Below are 18,853 nucleotides of genomic sequence, written 5' to 3'. Positions count from 1 at the left end.
CAATCAGCTGCACTGTTTCAAGTGGTTTGAACGAGTGCTATATCTTGGATGCTACAAAATTGCTACGCAGCCACGCCCAGGTCAGCTGTTTTGCTTTCTTAGAGCGAACGGTAAGCATGAACCTTGGTGTTGCAAATTTAAGTATATTCGCTTACTATAGCAAAGGGACTTGGGCAGTCATTCAGATATAGGTTAGTAACTGAAGGTTGTTGACAACATCATGGAAATCTAACCTGTATGAAACCTTCTTTCAAGCCTTAACTTGTACTGAAAGGTATGCCTCAATACAAACTCATAAAAACAAATGAAGAGCGGGCACACAACCGCGGCAAAACAAAACAGCTGACAAAACAAAGCTGCTACCATGCTACCGGCACGAAGTCATATCACACACTCTGTTGTCATGGTAAGCTGCATTCAATACACTAGAGTGGGTTGACTCACACAACTACAAACGCAACTACCCATTTGAAGCACTTACTTTCTCGCATGTTCGCATTTTCGCATTTTCGTGTATGTTGTACGTTGATATTTTCTATCCTGGTTTATTTTTGGATTAATTCCCAATTTTCATTCATTCGTCAGTTTGAAGATGTTATAATTCTAGTTCAGTTTGGTAGTGTTTTTCACAACTTTGATTGAATCCATACTGTCAGGCGTTATGATAATTCAATTTACCATGCAATTACATTACTATGCTCCAACGCTCTGGTAATACCATTTCGGTGAATCCAATAACTTTCCTTCCTGTTACAAGGGATGTACAGTTTCTGTCTTAATCCCCAATCAAATGCACTATAGTCAAAACCACATTGCAAGGAAACAGACACAGAACCGCTGCCTTTTGGTAACATAAGAAGGGTTCCCTAATTGCATTAAGACGAACGCACAGCACACGACATGCATTGTAATGCGCAATCGACCGGGTCAAAATGAAAAAAAAACGAGCGGGAAGATACGGGAAGATTGTTGTTTGCTTTCAAAAATCATAACATTGACTTTTGCACTTGCTCATGATAGCACCTACTTGGAAGCCTCATATATATAATTAAAAAAATTAAGGAACATTTATTGTTATAATTCAAATTATGTCCGTACAAACCTTCTTCTTTTTTTTGGCTCAACAACCGTTGTCGGTCAAGGCCTGCCTGTACCACTTGCATGGTTGGCTTTCAATAACTTTTAGATTATCCCTCATAGCAGGATAGTCAGTCCTACGTATGGCGGCACGGTCTATTTGGGGCTTGAACCCATGACGGGCATGTTGTTAAGTCGTACGAGTTGACAACTGTACCATGAGATCGGTTCCGTACAAACTAATTCGTCAAAACCAATCGACGTGATAACGGTAACTAGTATTCAAAATGATACCTCATATTACATTTTTTGCAATGATGTTCAATGATTCATCAACCAAAACTCTGATTTTGAAACAACAGGATCGATGCCACCGTCATTTGTATCAGCAATAGCAAACAACAGCTGGGTGAGAGGTTTGTTATTAGTTCGACCAGCAGAGCAGTTCGGCATCGTAGATCGATCTTGGCGCCATACTTGCTTACCACACTGATACAGTCTCTCTCACACACACACCCACATACACTCACAACTGTGTGCCTACAGGTTCAGCTGTACGCTCTAAAAACGCTAACAGCTGACTGTCACAACTCGTATTCACAAAATGGTATTTGTTTTTGCGACGTGATTTTGTTGAACGGTTTGAAAGTCTTCATAATCACTGTTGGTTCGTAATGCATGATCCAATTGAAATGGTAAGGATCACTACCAATGTACAAAAAAATACATCACAATACATTGATTGACGAAATTTTATCAAATATAATAATAGCCAGTCTCATAGTACAGTCGTCAACTCGTAGACTTAACAACATGCTCGTCATGGGTTCAAGCCCCAAATGGACCGTGCCGCCATACGTAGGACTGACTATCCTGCTATGGGGGGATCAATAAGTCACTGAAAGCCAAACCCACAAGTAGTGTGGTACAGGCAGGCCTTGACCGGCAACGGTTGTTGAGCCAAAAGAAGAAGAAGAAGAATAACCAAACAAGTTAGTTTGTGTTTTTTCGGTGCATCCGCACTATATCTATAAATATTGTAAAAAAATACATGATTTTTTTCAAAGTTGGACTACCCTCCAATCGTCTACTGTTGTTTGGTTCTATTCTCATTTCTGTCCCACTCTCATCGTGCGCTCACACTCTCGCCGTATTCTTCCTCTCTCAGTCACTCTCTCGTTTGCACCTTCCTTTCGTCTTTCCATCTCTTTCGTGCGCATACGCAGGAAACGTCAACAAGAGCTATCGATAAAGGGAGAAGGAAATGGTATAAAAATTACTGCGTAATTTCGTTACCAAAACAACGTCGCCGCCGCCGTCGTCATTGCTTGGCACGGTGTGTGTCATGGGCTGTAGCAACGGCGTAAACCCCGTAACCCCACAGTGGGCGAGTGTTAGTGGCCCGTTCAAAAGTACACAACACATGGGCAGTGATGAAAACGGGCGGCAGTGGCGAAGCAATGCATGCGCCGAAGGCAATAAAACAACACAAAACATACCGCGTGAGCTCGATATACAGCTGTTGAAGGCAGACGTTGTGTAAAATATGCGTTGGAGAAAGAGATGGGAAACGAGAAAGAGAGAAGGGCTGTTCGTTTTACAGCTGGCAAACGGAAGGAAACAACCCAGAGCAAGGTGTGCGCGCGCTCTCGGTTATACTTCCAATAATACTACCCTTTCTCCTTTGCGCGTGAGTTTTCTACTTATATTATTCTGCTTTTCATTTATCAATGCGCTGTTGTAAATCAGATGATGATGCGGATGATCAACCGAGTAGAATGAGAATTATGCAATCCGTCTGCAGTCTCCGTTCTTTCTCGAAATGCTTTATAGAACAAAAAACGCGCGCGCTTTCTGGTAGAATGTTCTTCGCGCTATTTGTAACACCCCACCGCACCGGGAGCTTCCGGATAGATCCAATCAGGCTATTCTGTTCTTCGTTTTCTGTAAGCAATAAAAGAATATATTTTGCATGCGAGCAAAAAAAAAAATGGAATAAATTTCCGTCGGCATAATCGTTCACCACAACAACACCCAAACATATGGCGGCTAACATCTGATCATAGGACAGACGCACCCTACCTGTATTACATGAGCGCCTTCCACAAGACTTTTTCCAATAGTAAACCTAACACAAACATGCATACATAAATACAGAACAAAAAATCATACACACAGTGTTACACGATGAGAACTGTGTGTGAGTGTGTGTACAAGCTGCAGAAGCAGCTTGTGCCTGGTCGGTCGCTTTGGCAACCACACTTGGCCCCGAAATGGCTCAGGCTCAGCAACGCTAGAATTGACGCTCTCTCCGGTGCTTCCCTGCAGGATACACCAATACCGACGTAGATAAATGGTGAGCCCTGACCAAAAGCACCACCGTGCGCATCGGGCCGTGTTCCTGTTATGTTTTGACTGGAAAATCAACGTAAAAAATGCGTCTCCCTACAGCGGCGAGAACTTCAACCACTGGCACACACGAAATAGGGAATATACAATGGAAGGGGAAATCGTTCTTCACTTTTCCTGTTCCACTCAGGTGGATTTAGGCGCGTTCATCTGTACGCTCCAGTTGCTGCATATCGTTTCGTCCCTTTTCGTCTGTTTCAGGAAAACAAAGGTGTCCACACATTGCTAGGTGTATCTCAAAATTATACCACACTTATAAGGAGTGCGTTCGTGTATGTGTTAGTGGAAAAGTACAACAAACCCCTGGAATTGCTCTATCAGAAAATGAAAAATAGGATAGATGGAAAGAGGAAAGAAAAGAGCAGGGAGAGTTCAATCGGAATGAGAGAATGAATTTGGAACTGCCAACCGATAAATCCAAAACGAAAATGATTTTCTTTATATACATTTTTTTCTCTCTCCATGGAATCTCCTTACCTTTATACCGTGAACATATCGGTATATAAAAATTCTTGTCAATTTATTCTCAAATCTCTCTTTTATCTCACCAAATAAATACAGAAAAAACGTCACACCTTTGAAATACAGGTGAGCGTTCGGGTACGCATTCATCAAAGGAGAAAATGCCTTTTCCCTTTTAAATGTACTTCGCCACACATACACACATGCAATCTCAGAAGGCACGCATTGTTAGAACACGCCACTAGGCGCGCTCGCGTTCGTGCAACTCTAAAAGCAAAAGACACCTCCACGCGGCGTCCCATGTTGCACTATAGACGCAAGTTTCAAAAGATGCTCTCTTGAACGAGCAAATGAAACTATTTTGTTCATACTTTTCATTCTACGTGCGCATATCATCCACATGTTTGGTCGCTTTTTTTATCCTAGATGTACCTTTTCCTTCATTTAACAACAGCACTGGGAATAGACTGATCGAGTTACCTTACACTGTTAAAGCCACAATCAGTAGACCATATGTAGGTACAGTAGGTGACCGCTAACTGGATGTGTTTCACTGGAGTTTTTAAACTGGAAGTTCACTAACTGGAATAACTCTCAGTTTAAAAAACACATAAATGTAAAAACATGAAACATCCGCAACCTTACGAAGAGAAATTCATAGTAAATGTGCATTTTTCTCACAAATTTAATCTCTCAGCTAGTGGTCACCTACTGTACCGGGGAGAGCTTGTACCTGCATGTATGAGCCGTAATATTGGACCGCAAATATCACACCAGCGTATGACTTGCAAATCGCCCGATGAAAATATCGATTTAGATAGACTATACCCTTTTCCTCTCATGGATTCATATCTTGTCTGGCAAGCATGTGCAATAGCATCGTCATCGTCATCGTCATTGAACTCACCTCACTGTATCTTCCTCACATATGATATCCTGCATCGTGTCCAGTTGCATATGGTTTGCTGGGTACTGGGTTTGAAACTTATTGTGCTCACTCTGCGTTTGAGATTCTTCGTTTCTTTTCCAAACGTCCACCAACGACATCATCCGTGGCGGGATGCTCGCCAAAACAGCATATAGACGCGTTTGCGTCACAGCACACTGCCTTTATGCTTGCACCGGTTGCAAACCCGAGCGGATACCATGCCTTTTTCACTTAAAACACACGAGCCGTTAAACAATTGTTTTGCAGTAAGGTTTTTCTTCTTTTCTTTCTGTCTGCACTCGTATCTTTAAACACTGAATCAAAACATCAAATTAGGCCACCGTAGAATGCGCTCTGCTCCTTTTCACTTACACACTCCACACTCTTCCACCCAGCAGCTTAAGGATACACGAACGCCACGCATTTACCATACGCCACACAGCGCTGATAAATGATATTACTTTTCTGAAAACAAAAAGGATACCCCCCACCAACAAGCCCGAACATTGTTTAGACAATTCTTGAAATAGCCTACTACTGCGGGACACACCGATTAATTCACGATTTGGATCTCTTCTCTTCCGCAACCACGGTGAAGTGAATCAAAACAAATCAGAAGAACTAATCACAAACATATGCACAAACAATTCACACACACATACACATGGCACACACACATTCTCGGCACATGCATCCTATGATGTGGCTGATTATTTACACCACACAAGTCTGCCAGGCCCTGGCAAGCTGACTAGATCGTGTCACTAAGCTGCACTGTAACAGCTGATCGCTCTTTGCAAATCCTTTCTTGCAAGCTAGGTTGATGAGCACCATACCATTTCAACACCTGTCGTCATTTGTACTGTGAGAAGATGCTTTTTCCAAACATAAATATCACTGTTCACACACCTGCGGCCGCTAGCTGCATGGCCAATAAATATCATCCACGGAAGATTTAAAAAAACAGTTCGCCTACTTGGAAAGATTACAACAGCGCAGCCATGTGGAATCAAATGCAACCACACACTTCTTTCAAATATTTTCGTCAAATAAACTAAGTGCAAAAGCACCTACAATACACATAAATCTCATCTACTTCTTCTTCTTCTTTGGCACAACAACCGGTGTCGGTCAAGGCCTGCCTGTACCCTCTAGTGAAGTGAGCTTGGCTTTCAGTGACTTATTTTTGTTACCATAGCAGGATAGTCAATCCTACGTAGGGGGGCACGGTATATTCGGGGCTTGAACCCATGACGGGCATGTTGTTAAGTCGTTCGAGTTAAAACACCCGTATATAAATCCATTGCACGATTGGTATGTGTTATTTCTACCGTTTTCTGCTAGTTTGACACGATGGCTTGCGATTTACAGAAAATGGTTTTGGGTACGTTCGACATCACCATAGCGTTACTTCCCATGTTGAAAACACAATTTCCACTAACTAATCAATATAGCAAACACTAAACCACAGATTTCTTCACCGCTCACTTTGGCAACACCGTGTTATAATTTCACCCAAGAAGCACAATCAAGCATCATTTCTTTTACCTCGTCGACAGGACGCAAATGCGCGTAGCTGTTAGCAGCTCACCAGAAAAACAAGCACGAAACGGACGAGCGTCCTCTGAGCGAGCGAACCGAACGCACAACACGGTATGATGGCTCTCAATTGGTTTCTGAGAATTCTGGGTGGCGGGAAACAGCTGAGTCGAACGCTTCGATATTTGGAGTGACGCACACTAGCGTATCCGCCGGTAAATAATATATGGTTGCGTTTTACGCTGCCGACCAGCAAGCGTACGTACGCCGGTTGCATATACCCTCTCGTACTGCCTGGGCAAATTCTCTCTCACCATCATTCTCTCTCCTTCTAACCAACCACACGCACACACGTACACATCCCTTTGCGTCTGCAGTAGTGTGCGTAAACCTTTTTTTTTTTCATCGGAGTATATTTTTCACTCAAAATCTATGCTCCACGGCTGGAGATTCGATGGATCCGTCTTATTTCGACTTATTTTTGTCCGTGTAGCTAATTACACAAAACAATTTGACTCTTTGCGACATATTTTCATAAACTATTGCAAACATATAAAACAGACGCGCGCTTGTGTCGGCATCAGCGAGAGGCGCGGTTGTAAGAGATGAAATACACGGACAAGAGAGAATTTATTTTACCAGGGTAGGTTTTATCTATGTATGGATGGTGGATGTGTGTGTATGTGTGATATATCAACAATTCCCAGCATTTATCGTCCATTTCACGTTACTTAGGGTCTTATAAGACTCCAATCACTGGAGTTGTAACTTGCAGTTTCGAATTGTTGATTAACCCTTTGCATTAGAAGCGTTACATCTGCTGAATAAAAACGCTTCACAATTAAGGTGGAATGTTATGCTCATTTATAACAGACACTTTGTTTTTAATAAAATAAACAGATAATAGCTTTAAGTAAATCGAGACTACAAATACGAATTGTATACCGGACAAGTAGGAAAAAAGATGAGTTCAGGCGCTCATCTTTCGTTCGTTTCGTTAAATCCAGAACCTAGCAATGGTCTTTCGTCAAGTGCAGGGTTAGTCGCTACTATGGATCATTGCCTGCAACGCATTGTTGGCACACATATTTGATTTTATTCAAACATATCGCCTAACACGCAGTTGAACGTAAACTGTGAGCGATAAGTTGAATTTCAGGAAAAACGTAGTGCATATAGGTGTATAGACTGGCCTTTCGAATGGCGACAAAACAATGTTTTATTTTTTAATGTGATATTAGATAAATATTATACATGTTTTCCGAATGAATATTTGGATGGGTAAAAAAATCATTTTTAATATAAACATCGTAAACAAACTCGCCGTTTTGTCTGTGTATAGATATAATTTTTTAATAAAATATTTATTCAACCATGCGTTTTATTCGCACAGAACCCCTCAATTACCGCACATTCGATACTTTTTAGGAGTTTTCTCATCTTAACGTGTTGTACATAATCTAACCTTATACACGTGCTTTACTGATCATTCTATTGTCTTATATCCTAAAAATGACTGTACAATTGTTGTTTTGTTGTCTATCAACGCTTAACTATGATGTCCACTCACTCAGTGTTAGTACATTGTGTTTGTTGTTTCAATTTCTACCACTGCCGCATTGGGAATCAATAATATACCTAATATAATATCTACTTCAGACATTTCAGTCCGGCGACAATTTAAGCGAGACAACCGTTGTAAAATGAATAAGTCTTTACACTATGATTCGAATAAAGAAAACTTTCTGCGCTACAATTAACTCAAACTAAACTCCATCCGTTAACCATTAAAACCATTTTCTTCCTTTCTTATTACGCAGATTATTACATATGCAAACTGAACGAGAAGTTATTGCAGTTTAAAGTGCTTTGATTTGAGTTAATCATTATATTCATTGCGTTAAATGTGTGCTTTAATCTTGAAAATTGTTTGGTGTCACCGACCAGGAGCTTCTGCACACTCTACGTACCGGAACAGAGACTAAAACCGAATTTGTGCTAAGGAAACATATGTTCCTTGCCTTCAATTGTACTAGCATTAAAATACGCCATTATAGTATAACGGAGAAACAACCCGTTATATTATCAATATTGCAATCGATCAAAATTTTACAATTTCCACACTTCGAAGGCTTTGTACGAAAAATTGCCTCATCTGACCAAATATTCTTATGGCAAGCAAGGATAGATTATCCAGCAACATCTGCAGGCCCAAAAAGTTATGCTTGTGATTTTTGAAGAACTTGCGATATCATTTGCCTTGTTAAATTCTCTCGAAAATGCTCAAACCGAGCGCGGTTGCGCAGTTAAAGCGATCCAAAATGAACTGCGTAACTATTTCATACGCGTATGTTGAGTTTCGTTTGTTCAGCCTAAATACCTCGACAGTGGTAGATATTTCAATAAAAGGGAGTTGTTTGTTTGCAATGAAATTGATATTAAATTATTGTTTTATGTGACTCTCGTCCAGAAATTCAACTTATTCCTTTTGTGATTTTTTTTAATTTCAGCTAACAGGCAGTTCGTAATGCATTTGGATAATTCATGTGACCAATCAGTTCAATTTGCTCCAAGAACTGTGAAATTTGGAAAACAGCATAGCGCCGATTGGAAAGGATGCGTAACTCGGGAACAGTGTTGTATTTGGTTTCATAGTGCACTAAAATTCATACATACAAATCGTTATAGGCATGGTGTTTGTTGGACTTATTGGTTTGACTGTTGATAGTCCTTTAATCACGGCTTATTAGTAGAGGCCACCATACTTCCATGTTTGATTGCTGCATAACATTCCCTGATTCGTGAGTTCCTGTTGTGTTAACATATGTGGTTTATGTCCACAGCAAGTTGATTAATTGTATTTGTATTATTTTCTTGCTAGATTAATCAAATGTGTAAAACGGCTCCTCCTGTTTCTCCAAATTTCCTGTTTCACTGAAAATAATTTTGATTTAACAAGCATTTGTGAAACTAATGACTTGAATCTTGAAATATTTAGCTGCGACCTACAAATTAATAACATTGTGCACCTTCACCGTAACAGGTTTACGCGGGCGATTCAATTGTCAATAGTCGACGAATAATAAGGTTCATCGACATTGAACTTGGTTGACAAAATTTATATTAGTGTTCAAAGCAATTAGTTTATACTACCTTCACTACCAGTATTGGTATAAAAATAATGCTAGCTTCCAACAATTCCAAAATTTCCAATAGCCACAGTGAAATTACATCGTATTCAAAATAGCTTAAAAAAACAAAATTCTAATGTTAGAACAGTGTTCCCCCTATTTCACTGGGCAATACACTCACATTCAATTCATAAAATGAATTTCAAAAATAAAAACTCAACTAAATGAGGAATTCTACATTAAAAACCTGATAATAGTATAAATGATAAGTTGCATCTGTGTTCAACTACACATGTAAGATCGAACGATGAAAAGAGTTAGAAAATTAATTACCGGAAACAGAAATTTATGATTGCACACGATTAAGTTGCAGTTGAAGAAAAATATATGCCCCACCCCCTTCCCCCTCGCACATGGATATACAAAAAATCCTCCAAAACGCGGTTTATGCGCATCAAACAAATTAATTAAAACCAAACAAAAATGATGACAAGCCAAAAATGCGCAGTACCGTCAACCCTCATCGTAGCATGCGTGGTTTGTTCTCCAAGGCGACAAAGCTTGTGTTTCAAAGATAGTTACTACAAAAACTTTTTTCCCGTTGCTTTCGAAAGGTGGCGTAACTTGGTCGGATCGATTTTACACTTCAGTTGCTGAATGAGATCGAAAATTTTAAGCGCCGGACCTACTTTCAGATTTAGCAGTGTAATGATATCGTCCTTGCTGAGCTCGAGCAAACGCTTACCGTCAATATCCTTCTGCACAAACTGCTCGGCATGAACGGCACAGTCATTTATAGTAAGAAAGGTGGCAACGTCTTTCACTTCCCAGCTTTCTGGCATAATTTGTCCGCTGTTCGTAACTGCCATACCGAAGGAGGAAGACGAGTTCGATGAACCTGCCACAATAGCTCCAGAATTACTTCCGTTCGAGTTGCACGATCCGCCTGCGACACCGCCACCGATTGAATCCGGCGACGCTCCACTGTTTGCTGAATCATGTTGAATTAATCGTGGTATAGTCTTGTCTGTCTCGTTGTCCGCTATCTCGGAAGATGGTGCAGTGGATGGAAGTCCGGTGGCGGAACTGGACTCACCATCCTCGTCCTCTGTGCGCATATCGATATCGTCTTGGTCGATCATGTTACCCGTTGTGGTGGTAGCCGTTCCAGCGGTCCCACTAGACGAATGATCGAAGATTGGGCCCAGCAAGCTCGTTCCACTGAGCAGGGAAGCTGTTGTGTTGTGATTTGGTTCGTTCTTTATGAATGTGTGCAAAGCGGGCGATGTGCCGGTGACGTCTCCACTCAATCCCATTGCTGCTAGCTCGGATGGTTGTTGATTTTGTTGCATTTGCAGTTGACTTCCCATTAGCAGTGAAGCACTGTTGTCACTCGAATACTGTTGAGATAGCTGACCGCCCAAATCGGACGTGACTATTTGTCCAAGAGAACTGTAGTCAAATTGGGCCGGATTCGCTGCCAGTAATTTCTGTTGCTCAAAGTGCTCTTGTTCCTTTTTGATTCTTGCCGTACGTGTTGTCGGAGCAGGTTGAGCTGTAAAGTTATCAATATAATATGTACAACCTCTTATTTCTTGACGAGATAAATGGTTGAGACCAACGAAATGAAGAAGTGAAAGGAATTAATGGTGTATGTTTGGTTATATGTATCTTTCAGATTTGCTAATGATGTTACGAAAAGAACATGCCAACATTGGACATATATTCATGCTTTAAACCTGTACCTAGAACACATTGTGCAAGCGCAAGATCCTTGAACTCTACCAAATTAATAATTACGTTCATGCAGCATTAAAACGAACCCAATGGATGATGGATCAAAAGATATGCATCAACACTTACCGTCATCATGCGATGGCTCCACCTTTAGCTTCTTCTTTCGTTTGCCCTTTTTCGTCGTTTTGGGAGAAATTTTTTGTGTCGGTACGACTTTCGGCAAAATACGGGGCCCTTCTAACTTGTGTCCCACAAGTACACACCAACCAATTGGATAGATGTCGGGGCTTTCACTATCCAACCACTGATCGTACTCTTCTTCCCATCCATCAAAATGCACCTTTAACAAACGTCCAACCACGCGTGCAATCGTTGCTACACATATCAGTCTAGGGTCCATGAGATCGGCAGATTCCAATTTCATTCCCTCCTAGCGAACCGAAATAAATTAACGATTTGATAGGTTCAAAAGCTGCAGTCATTTTCCTATTGCAGAAACAATATCCTTACCTTAAACCGTTGCCGAATTTGATCTCGATGAAAGATGTCCTCCGTGGCCGGTTTGCTATTGGTATCCAGTAGATACTGCTCCCAGGTAAACGTGTTAAGATCGTACCCTTTTGGTGGTGTTAGAGTAATCTTGTTCTTCGCACAGAACCCAACCGGGAAAATGCAGGGTGACTTTTCGTGATAGCAAAACCAATCGGCCCCATTCACGTCCGGATCGTACGAATCGATACGAACCATAATGTAGCCGAACTTCAACACTGTCATTACTGTGGCTACACAGATCGAGGAAAGATTTAACGGATCTACCGCTTCCAGCTTCATGTTTTCCTCGAAACCTGTTTGTTTGCCATCGAAACAGTACTCTTCGAACTGGAAGTTGGTCTTGAATAGGTCCATTGTAGCATCATCTTCGTGCGGTTCCAATATTTGATCACTAGCCGCTGTTTGATAAAACAAAAAAAAAACGGTAATGAATATGAAGCAGCTTTGTACTGATAATTTAAGCAAAGACAATGTCGTACCGTTCATCCTGTCCATGTATTCCTCGGGTGCTGCCAGGTTGTGTCCCACTGTTGTTGCCCAACCAACTGGATGTATCAGTGGGGAGTCCTCATGACACCAAAAACCGTAGTCATCCGGTGAGCTATCGTAGTACCGAACGTACAATCGCTTGCCGATTATCTTGCTGATGGTTGCCAGTTTTACTTGCGAGATACGATTTTTATCCACCACCTCCAGGTTCAAACCAACGCGAAATCGAGATTTAAAACTGTCGCTGATTTTATTGTAGAAAGTCGAGGGAAGAGTACGCGCATTTGAAAGCCTCGACACGAGAAACTCTTTCCAATCGGGGGACGGTTTTTCAATGCTCTTTGGTGGTATCAGAGGCTTCCCGCGTGTCGCACACCATCCCACCGGATGAACTTCTGCTGAACATAGATTAACCCAGAAATCTTTCGACGAGTCCGAATCAAACCCTTCGTAGCGAAGCAGGGCCTTATAACCACAAATGCGTAGCACTGTCGCAACCCAGAAACTGTGCGGCATTCCCCCGATCAGTGCCTGTTGAACATCACAGTCTGTGTTTTCTACCTCCACCTTCATCCCGATCACGACGTTTGGCCACATTTCATAACCAGGAGCGTGTTTGAAACAGGTGACTGGTGCTGCATAGAACTTTGGATCTGCTAACGCTTGCGTCCAATCATAAGAGTTGTGAAACTCGTTCGGTTTCCTACGTATGCTGTTGATACGATCGTCTTGGGGGCATGGCGAAGGTAAACGGGTTCCTTTGGGCAACTGGGGAATCTCCTCCTGTGGCAGTATCTCCTGCAGAATGCCTGTCCCTCCAACCATCTTGCCTCCATGCATAATATTGTTTGTGATACTGCTGTCATCGTGACTACTAATATTGCTATTGATACCTCCGCCACTGTTAGTATTCGGTTGGGTAAGAGATGTTCCAGACATCTTGAATCGATAACCGATTGTTTGTACTTGTTCTTGTTGCTGGTGTAGTTGCTGTAACGGCACACGTTTGGTGTCCAACTCTTCAGTTGATGAATGCGAATCGTCTATTAGTTGGTCAGGCGGACAGGATAATAGACCAATATTGGATGCCTCGGTCGACGAAGAAGACGTGGCGATATGTTTGCTGTCGTCGTTTACCGTTCCGGATGCTTTGATTCCGGATCCTGATCGGAACGGTGCACTGAACACGCGAAGTGATTCGAACGAGCGAGCACATGCCAAACTACAGAAACGTCTTTGCTTTGTATAAAATGAATGCTTTACTCCGATGGCTCCGCATTTTTCACAGATTGCTACGGGAGAGAAAAATTCATCAAACTTTAAAACATGATATGACGCAAGTGTTAACACGACCATGAAGAAGATTTTACGAACATGAAGGTAGAATACGAAGGATACATTTTCGAAAAACTTTTCTTACGCTCGCTTCAGTTTGATGTGGGTGTGATTGAAATAAATGAACTGAGGAATATTAGAAAAAAAAAAACTATTTTGGGCTCTTCGTGTGAAATATTCTGCCTACCGTAAAATGGCTCCGAGCAGAATTAAGAAACAATATCTCGTTAAATAACCTTTTAATTCGCTTTTGCTAATTTTGATGGGAGATGATGTACATAAAATGATGTATATGAAGATGTATGATATAATGTTCGAACGTTTTAAATCATAACATCACTACGGCCAAACCGAATCCAACCAAACAATAGCGAATAGAAACACAGTAGGAGGCAAATTATAAGTAATTTAAAATAAAATAAAAACTTAAAATAACCTACCCATGCCATCGCGTTGTATAGGAATCACCGACGGATCTATGTCACCTTTGTAAGCTATTGGAGTTTTTAGTACAAGGCCAGGCCTCTTCACTGGTCTAATTTTCTTGCTCGGGTACCGTTCAACCGGCATCGTACCACCATACATTCCCACTGGATAAGCCGCACCACCACTGTTAGCTGCTTCTTGTCGTTGCTGATGGAATCGCGACTGAGATGGATTCGAGGCAACATTGTGTTGATCTACGTCCATGGTTGCCGTCGCGCCAGGACTGCAACGACTGTTGCTATTACTACTGTTGCTGTTAGACGCATCGGCCATACCGTCATAGTCGAGAAAGTGGGATTGCAGCATATGCGTATCGTTTAACAGCTTGTAAGGAAGCATGATGTCCTGACGCGCAACGGAAAGGAAATCGCTACCCGTCCCATTGTTCATTAACTGCTGATACTGTCCATAGCTTTGCAGCGAAGGATGATCGTCATCATCTCCGGGACCCTCTAATCCTTCGTTGTTCCCATCTTCGTCCGAGGGAGACGCTGTTGCCGCAGCCGCTGCTGCCGCCGCTGCCGCCAGTTCCCTACCGTCGATTGCAAATTTCCCACTTCCATCCATCAGACGCATACCAACACCGGCTAGAGCCGGTGGTCCAATGCCTGTGGCCGATGATGTGCCGTCCGGCGAAACACTGTTTGCGGCTGAAAATGCACTGGTTTGATCTAAAAATCCATATCCACTTAAAGCAAGCTGCTGTTGCAGTAACTGTTGGTGCTGTTGCGCCTGCTGCTGATGCTGGTGCTGCTGCTGCTGCTGCTGAATATTGAACAATTCCGGATTAGTTAGCGCCAGTGCCTCGGCAGCATTTGGCACCGCGGCCAAACCGGAAGTTGTTGGAATGGCCGACATATGTCCGTTATATTCACTGATTAGTGAGCTGATGGCAGCGGGATTCATGTCCTGCTTACAAGCATATCCAGAAGTGCCCATTTCAATTATGATTACGTTCGTAACACATCAATACAATTCGTTCGGTGCCAGCAAACACCCCCACAAATGCGACACGTGCATATACACACACATGCACATAGATTAAGTAACAATCATTAACGTTAACAAACATCAACATCAAAATGCACACGTATATTGGTTGGATTGATATAAAATGTAAAAAACCAGCAAGTTTTGATTCAGTAAATATTAGGACAGCATTCACGGTTTAGTATGGTTTCATTGGGATTTAACAATCATCCAGTACCGATGTATAGTAAAATACACCCCATTCGAAAATACGACCGTTGGATAAATGCGATTGTTTTGTTTGTTTACCAGTTATGTTTGTTTGCGAGACAGTTCGGTTTCAACGGTGGCATGTTATAATGATGAAGGATGGCGCAGATGATGTGTGCATCAGATCCGTTTGTGTAACATAATCGTAAGACAAAATCAAACAAGCATAAAAAGGGGAAAATAGAAGAAAAAGAAATGCAAATTAGATAAGGTGACAAACTAAAAATACTGCAACTGAAGCAATAGCTGGACTTGTGATGGATGATATGAGTTAACCAGTTTGCGTGGTTTGGTTGTTTTGTTTATATCTGAGTTTCGCTGAAAACAACACGGAATGGTATCACAAGATGCGATACGCCTGTAGTTGTTGTACAAACGAAAATGATTATCTGCCTTCAGCAGCAAGCGGTACTATACTAAGCACACTCTGAACATTAAATCTACATCAATCGCCGGGGATTTAGGGACACTTTGTGAAGAAATTGCTTTTGCCTACCATAGCATGGGTCTGCTGTGTGATGTCTTCCATGACGCTCGTTACCGGTGGTCCGTAGTAGTTGGTTAAGTTCTCATCAAGCGGTGATGCAAGCTGTCCCATCCAAACCATAGTACCGAACTCTTGAGGATTCATACTAGGCAGCACTCGATTGAAAACTGCAAAACAACAAACACATATTCAGAATCGCATATTAGTAACTTTTATTTCATATATGCAACCAGGGATGCCGCATATTCGTTCCCTTGATGGTGTGTGTGTTCCCGTGCGTGCCTGTGTATGCGAGTGTTGATTGAATACATTCGGAAAGGCAAATTCTATTCTAGCAGGGCTGGCCAATTACCTGTTTTTTTATGATCTTTGCTGATTTTACACTGACGAGTAATATAAATTCGATAAAACTGAGCAATATTTAGACAACAACATTATACGCATTCCCGAATGGGACGAAAACACAATGCGTGCCCGATATTCAACACTCACACACTCACTCACTCACTCACTCACTCACTCACTAACTCTCTCTCTCTCTCACGCACACACACACACACACACACACACACACACACACACACACACACACACACACACACACACACACACACACCAATACACACATTGTAACATGTCACGATAATTACACTACTCCTTTCAACAAGCATCGAATGTTTAAAACCAAAATTTGGTTTCTATTTTCTAAGATTTTGCCACGAAACACTACACCTTTATTTTCTGATCTGTATGCGAATGAAATCAAACGTTCATAATATGTAAAAGCATCGCATGGTATTTGGCTATAGATTTGCTCCGTAATCAATTCTGATGTTTGGTATTCGATCCTTGCCCACGTATAAAAATAGAAGCACTATCAATACTAACATGTTATCGCTTTCGGGATATTTTCCCAGCCATTTAAGCACTTCACTCTCTGCAGGAAGTAGAACAAAAAAACATTTTAAGGATACCCTTTACGAAGAGGCTTCCAAAGGAAACGACGAATGTAACGCATACAATCTTGCATATGATTCACAAACACACAGAAACGCACTTCGACACTTTGCTTGTCATACGGTTCCTGCCTTCTTTCTTCCTTCCGTTCTGATGTATAGAAAAAAAAAACGAGGGGCTCTCGCAATTTGCATTGCACCATATTCCCTAAATTGTTGCTTCCAGGGATTCTTTTACAATGTATCTTTGCGACCGTGCCTGCTAAATCCTGCTAAACATACTTACCATTCATAGTTAAAGCCTAGCAAGGCATATCGAGCTTGCGTTTTTCCGTCTCAGCAGAGCAGCCACACGCATGAAATCCTCGCTTCCCAAGCCGTCTCTCGTGCTATCTGCATTCGCCAGTGCTAATGATGTCGCGTGCTTACGAGATAACTGCGAGTGGATTGAATTGTTACTACGCGAAGTTCGGTGCTATTGTTTTCGGAATGCACCTGGCTGGTTGCGTCGGATGAAGAAAAATACAAAAACGCGCTGCTAAAAAATATCTTTCACTCGAAAGCGCCAAGTACCATGTATACAGGAAAGGTGATTTCATCGAGGTTGTTAGCTGCGAGGTGCGTCAGTGGCATTTTGCTGGTCACCAGATCGAATGTCAAATGTGACAGTACACGGTCGCATGTATTCAAAATAGCGAACGGTAACGAAATTTTCTTTCCGATCTTTTCATTCGGGTATGTGTATTTAGCGTTTTGTTCAATTTTCTTTATTTTTACTTTTCCAAATCGGTCTGCTCTCAAAATGGGCGCCAAACAGAATGGTCGTTCACGCCACGGAATTCTGACAGCTCTTGATGACAGCTCGTACTCTGCGTACGAGCCACGCGAACTGCACAGTGGGCTGCTACAGTACTCCCCTTCCAGACTAGGATACGTACTGTTGAAGATGGGTAGGAAACACCACTCTTCGGCCTGAACGAGTGGTTCTAGTCGGTGGTAACTCAGAAGAACTGGTAGGTGGAGCAGGAACACTTGCAGAAGATTCTTGTAGGATGTGGGCTGGTTTGAGGCGGTCTATTGATATAGATACTGTACGACCTTTCACGTTGACCTTGAAGATTTTTTCTGTTCGATCCATAACCTCATAAGGCCCTTCGTACGGTGGTGAAAGTGTTGGTCGTATGGAATCATTGCGAATAAAGACGAATTTACATGATTTTAGTTCGGTGGGAATAAAAATATTCCGAGAACCATGCCATGAGGTTTGTCTGGGGCGTAATGATCGCATGGCATTTCGTAAATTAGCTACAAACTCAGCTTCATTTGTTGTTTCGCCAATATCGTTGAAAAATTCGGAGGGAATACGAAGTGTGGTACCATAAACCATCTCAGCTGGTGATGCTTTAATATCTTCTTTGTATGTTGTTCTTAAGCCAAGTAGTATCACTGCGAGATTTTCACACCAGTGTTCATTATCGTGGCAGAGAAGAGCTGCTTTAAATGTTCTATGGAATCTTTCGATGATTCCATTGCTTTGAGGATGGTATGCAGTTGTACGCAGGTGAGTTGAACCTAACAGGCGGTTTAATTCCAAGAAGAGTGATGACTCAAATTGTCTACCTTGATCAGAAGTAATATATTTCGGTACACCAAAACGCGCAATCCATCCCGAAACTAGAGCATCAGCTATTGTAGAAGCAGTCATGTCCGGAATAGGTAAAGCCTCTGGCCATCGAGTAAATCTATCGATTATAGTCAAGCAGTACCTATTTCCTCTGCTGATTGGAAAAGGACCAACTATGTCGATGTTAATATGGGAAAATCGATCGTCTGGAGAAGGGTATTGGGATAATGGTGATTGAGTATGCCTTGATATTTTTGAACGTTGGCATTGTATACAACTTCTCGCAAAGGCAATGCTATCTTTTCGAATATTTGGCCAAACGAATCTTTCGGTCATCAATTTGGCTGTGCTTCGTGTCCCAGGATGCGATAAATTATGTACCGCTCGCAGCGCAATATTTCG

The 18,853-nt window shown here is 41.8% G+C and overlaps 1 protein-coding gene and 1 long non-coding RNA gene across 4 annotated transcripts; both read right to left on the bottom strand.

The window, feature by feature from the left end:
- Positions 1 to 2,793: 2,793 nt before the first annotated feature.
- Positions 2,794 to 6,607, bottom strand: LOC121602403. Its single transcript, XR_006006375.1, has 3 exons — positions 6,425 to 6,607; positions 4,856 to 5,341; positions 2,794 to 3,021 (listed from the first exon to the last, which is right to left on the bottom strand). It is a non-coding gene; the product is annotated as an uncharacterized LOC121602403 (long non-coding RNA).
- A 2,163-nt stretch (positions 6,608 to 8,770) lies between these two features.
- Positions 8,771 to 17,535, bottom strand: LOC121602397 (polycomb protein Sfmbt-like). Of its 3 annotated transcripts, XM_041931170.1 has the most exons (9): positions 17,323 to 17,535; positions 17,114 to 17,263; positions 15,881 to 16,038; positions 14,100 to 15,054; positions 13,699 to 13,785; positions 12,315 to 13,616; positions 11,794 to 12,233; positions 11,410 to 11,713; positions 8,771 to 11,140 (listed from the first exon to the last, which is right to left on the bottom strand). In XM_041931170.1, the coding sequence occupies exons 2-9, from the start codon at positions 17,118 to 17,120 to the stop codon at positions 10,128 to 10,130; spliced, it is 4,266 nt and encodes a 1,421-aa protein (XP_041787104.1). In that variant the 5' UTR covers positions 17,121 to 17,263; positions 17,323 to 17,535; the 3' UTR covers positions 8,771 to 10,127. The 3 variants fall into 3 exon arrangements, with proteins under 3 accessions (XP_041787104.1, XP_041787105.1, XP_041787106.1); XM_041931171.1 differs by having other exon boundaries at positions 8,771 to 11,101; positions 17,114 to 17,534; XM_041931172.1 differs by lacking the exon at positions 13,699 to 13,785 and having other exon boundaries at positions 17,114 to 17,534.
- Positions 17,536 to 18,853: the final 1,318 nt, after the last annotated feature.

This window comes from Anopheles merus, unplaced genomic scaffold (genome assembly GCF_017562075.2).
Source record: "Anopheles merus strain MAF unplaced genomic scaffold, AmerM5.1 LNR4000438, whole genome shotgun sequence".
NCBI lineage: Eukaryota > Metazoa > Arthropoda > Insecta > Diptera > Culicidae > Anopheles > Anopheles merus.
The sequence above is the reverse complement of the archived record's forward strand: the minus strand, read 5'-3'. Positions and strand labels throughout refer to the sequence as shown.

Bases quoted from the DNA above. Each gene is read 5' to 3' on its own strand.
- LOC121602397 (XM_041931170.1), bottom strand. The intron at 15,055-15,880 runs GTAGGCAAAAGC...GCTTGTAAGCAG, and splicing joins CACAGCAGACCCATGCTATG to GACATGAATCCCGCTGCCAT. The intron at 11,141-11,409 runs GTAAGTGTTGAT...TATCTCGTCAAG, and splicing joins GGAGCCATCGCATGATGACG to AAATAAGAGGTTGTACATAT.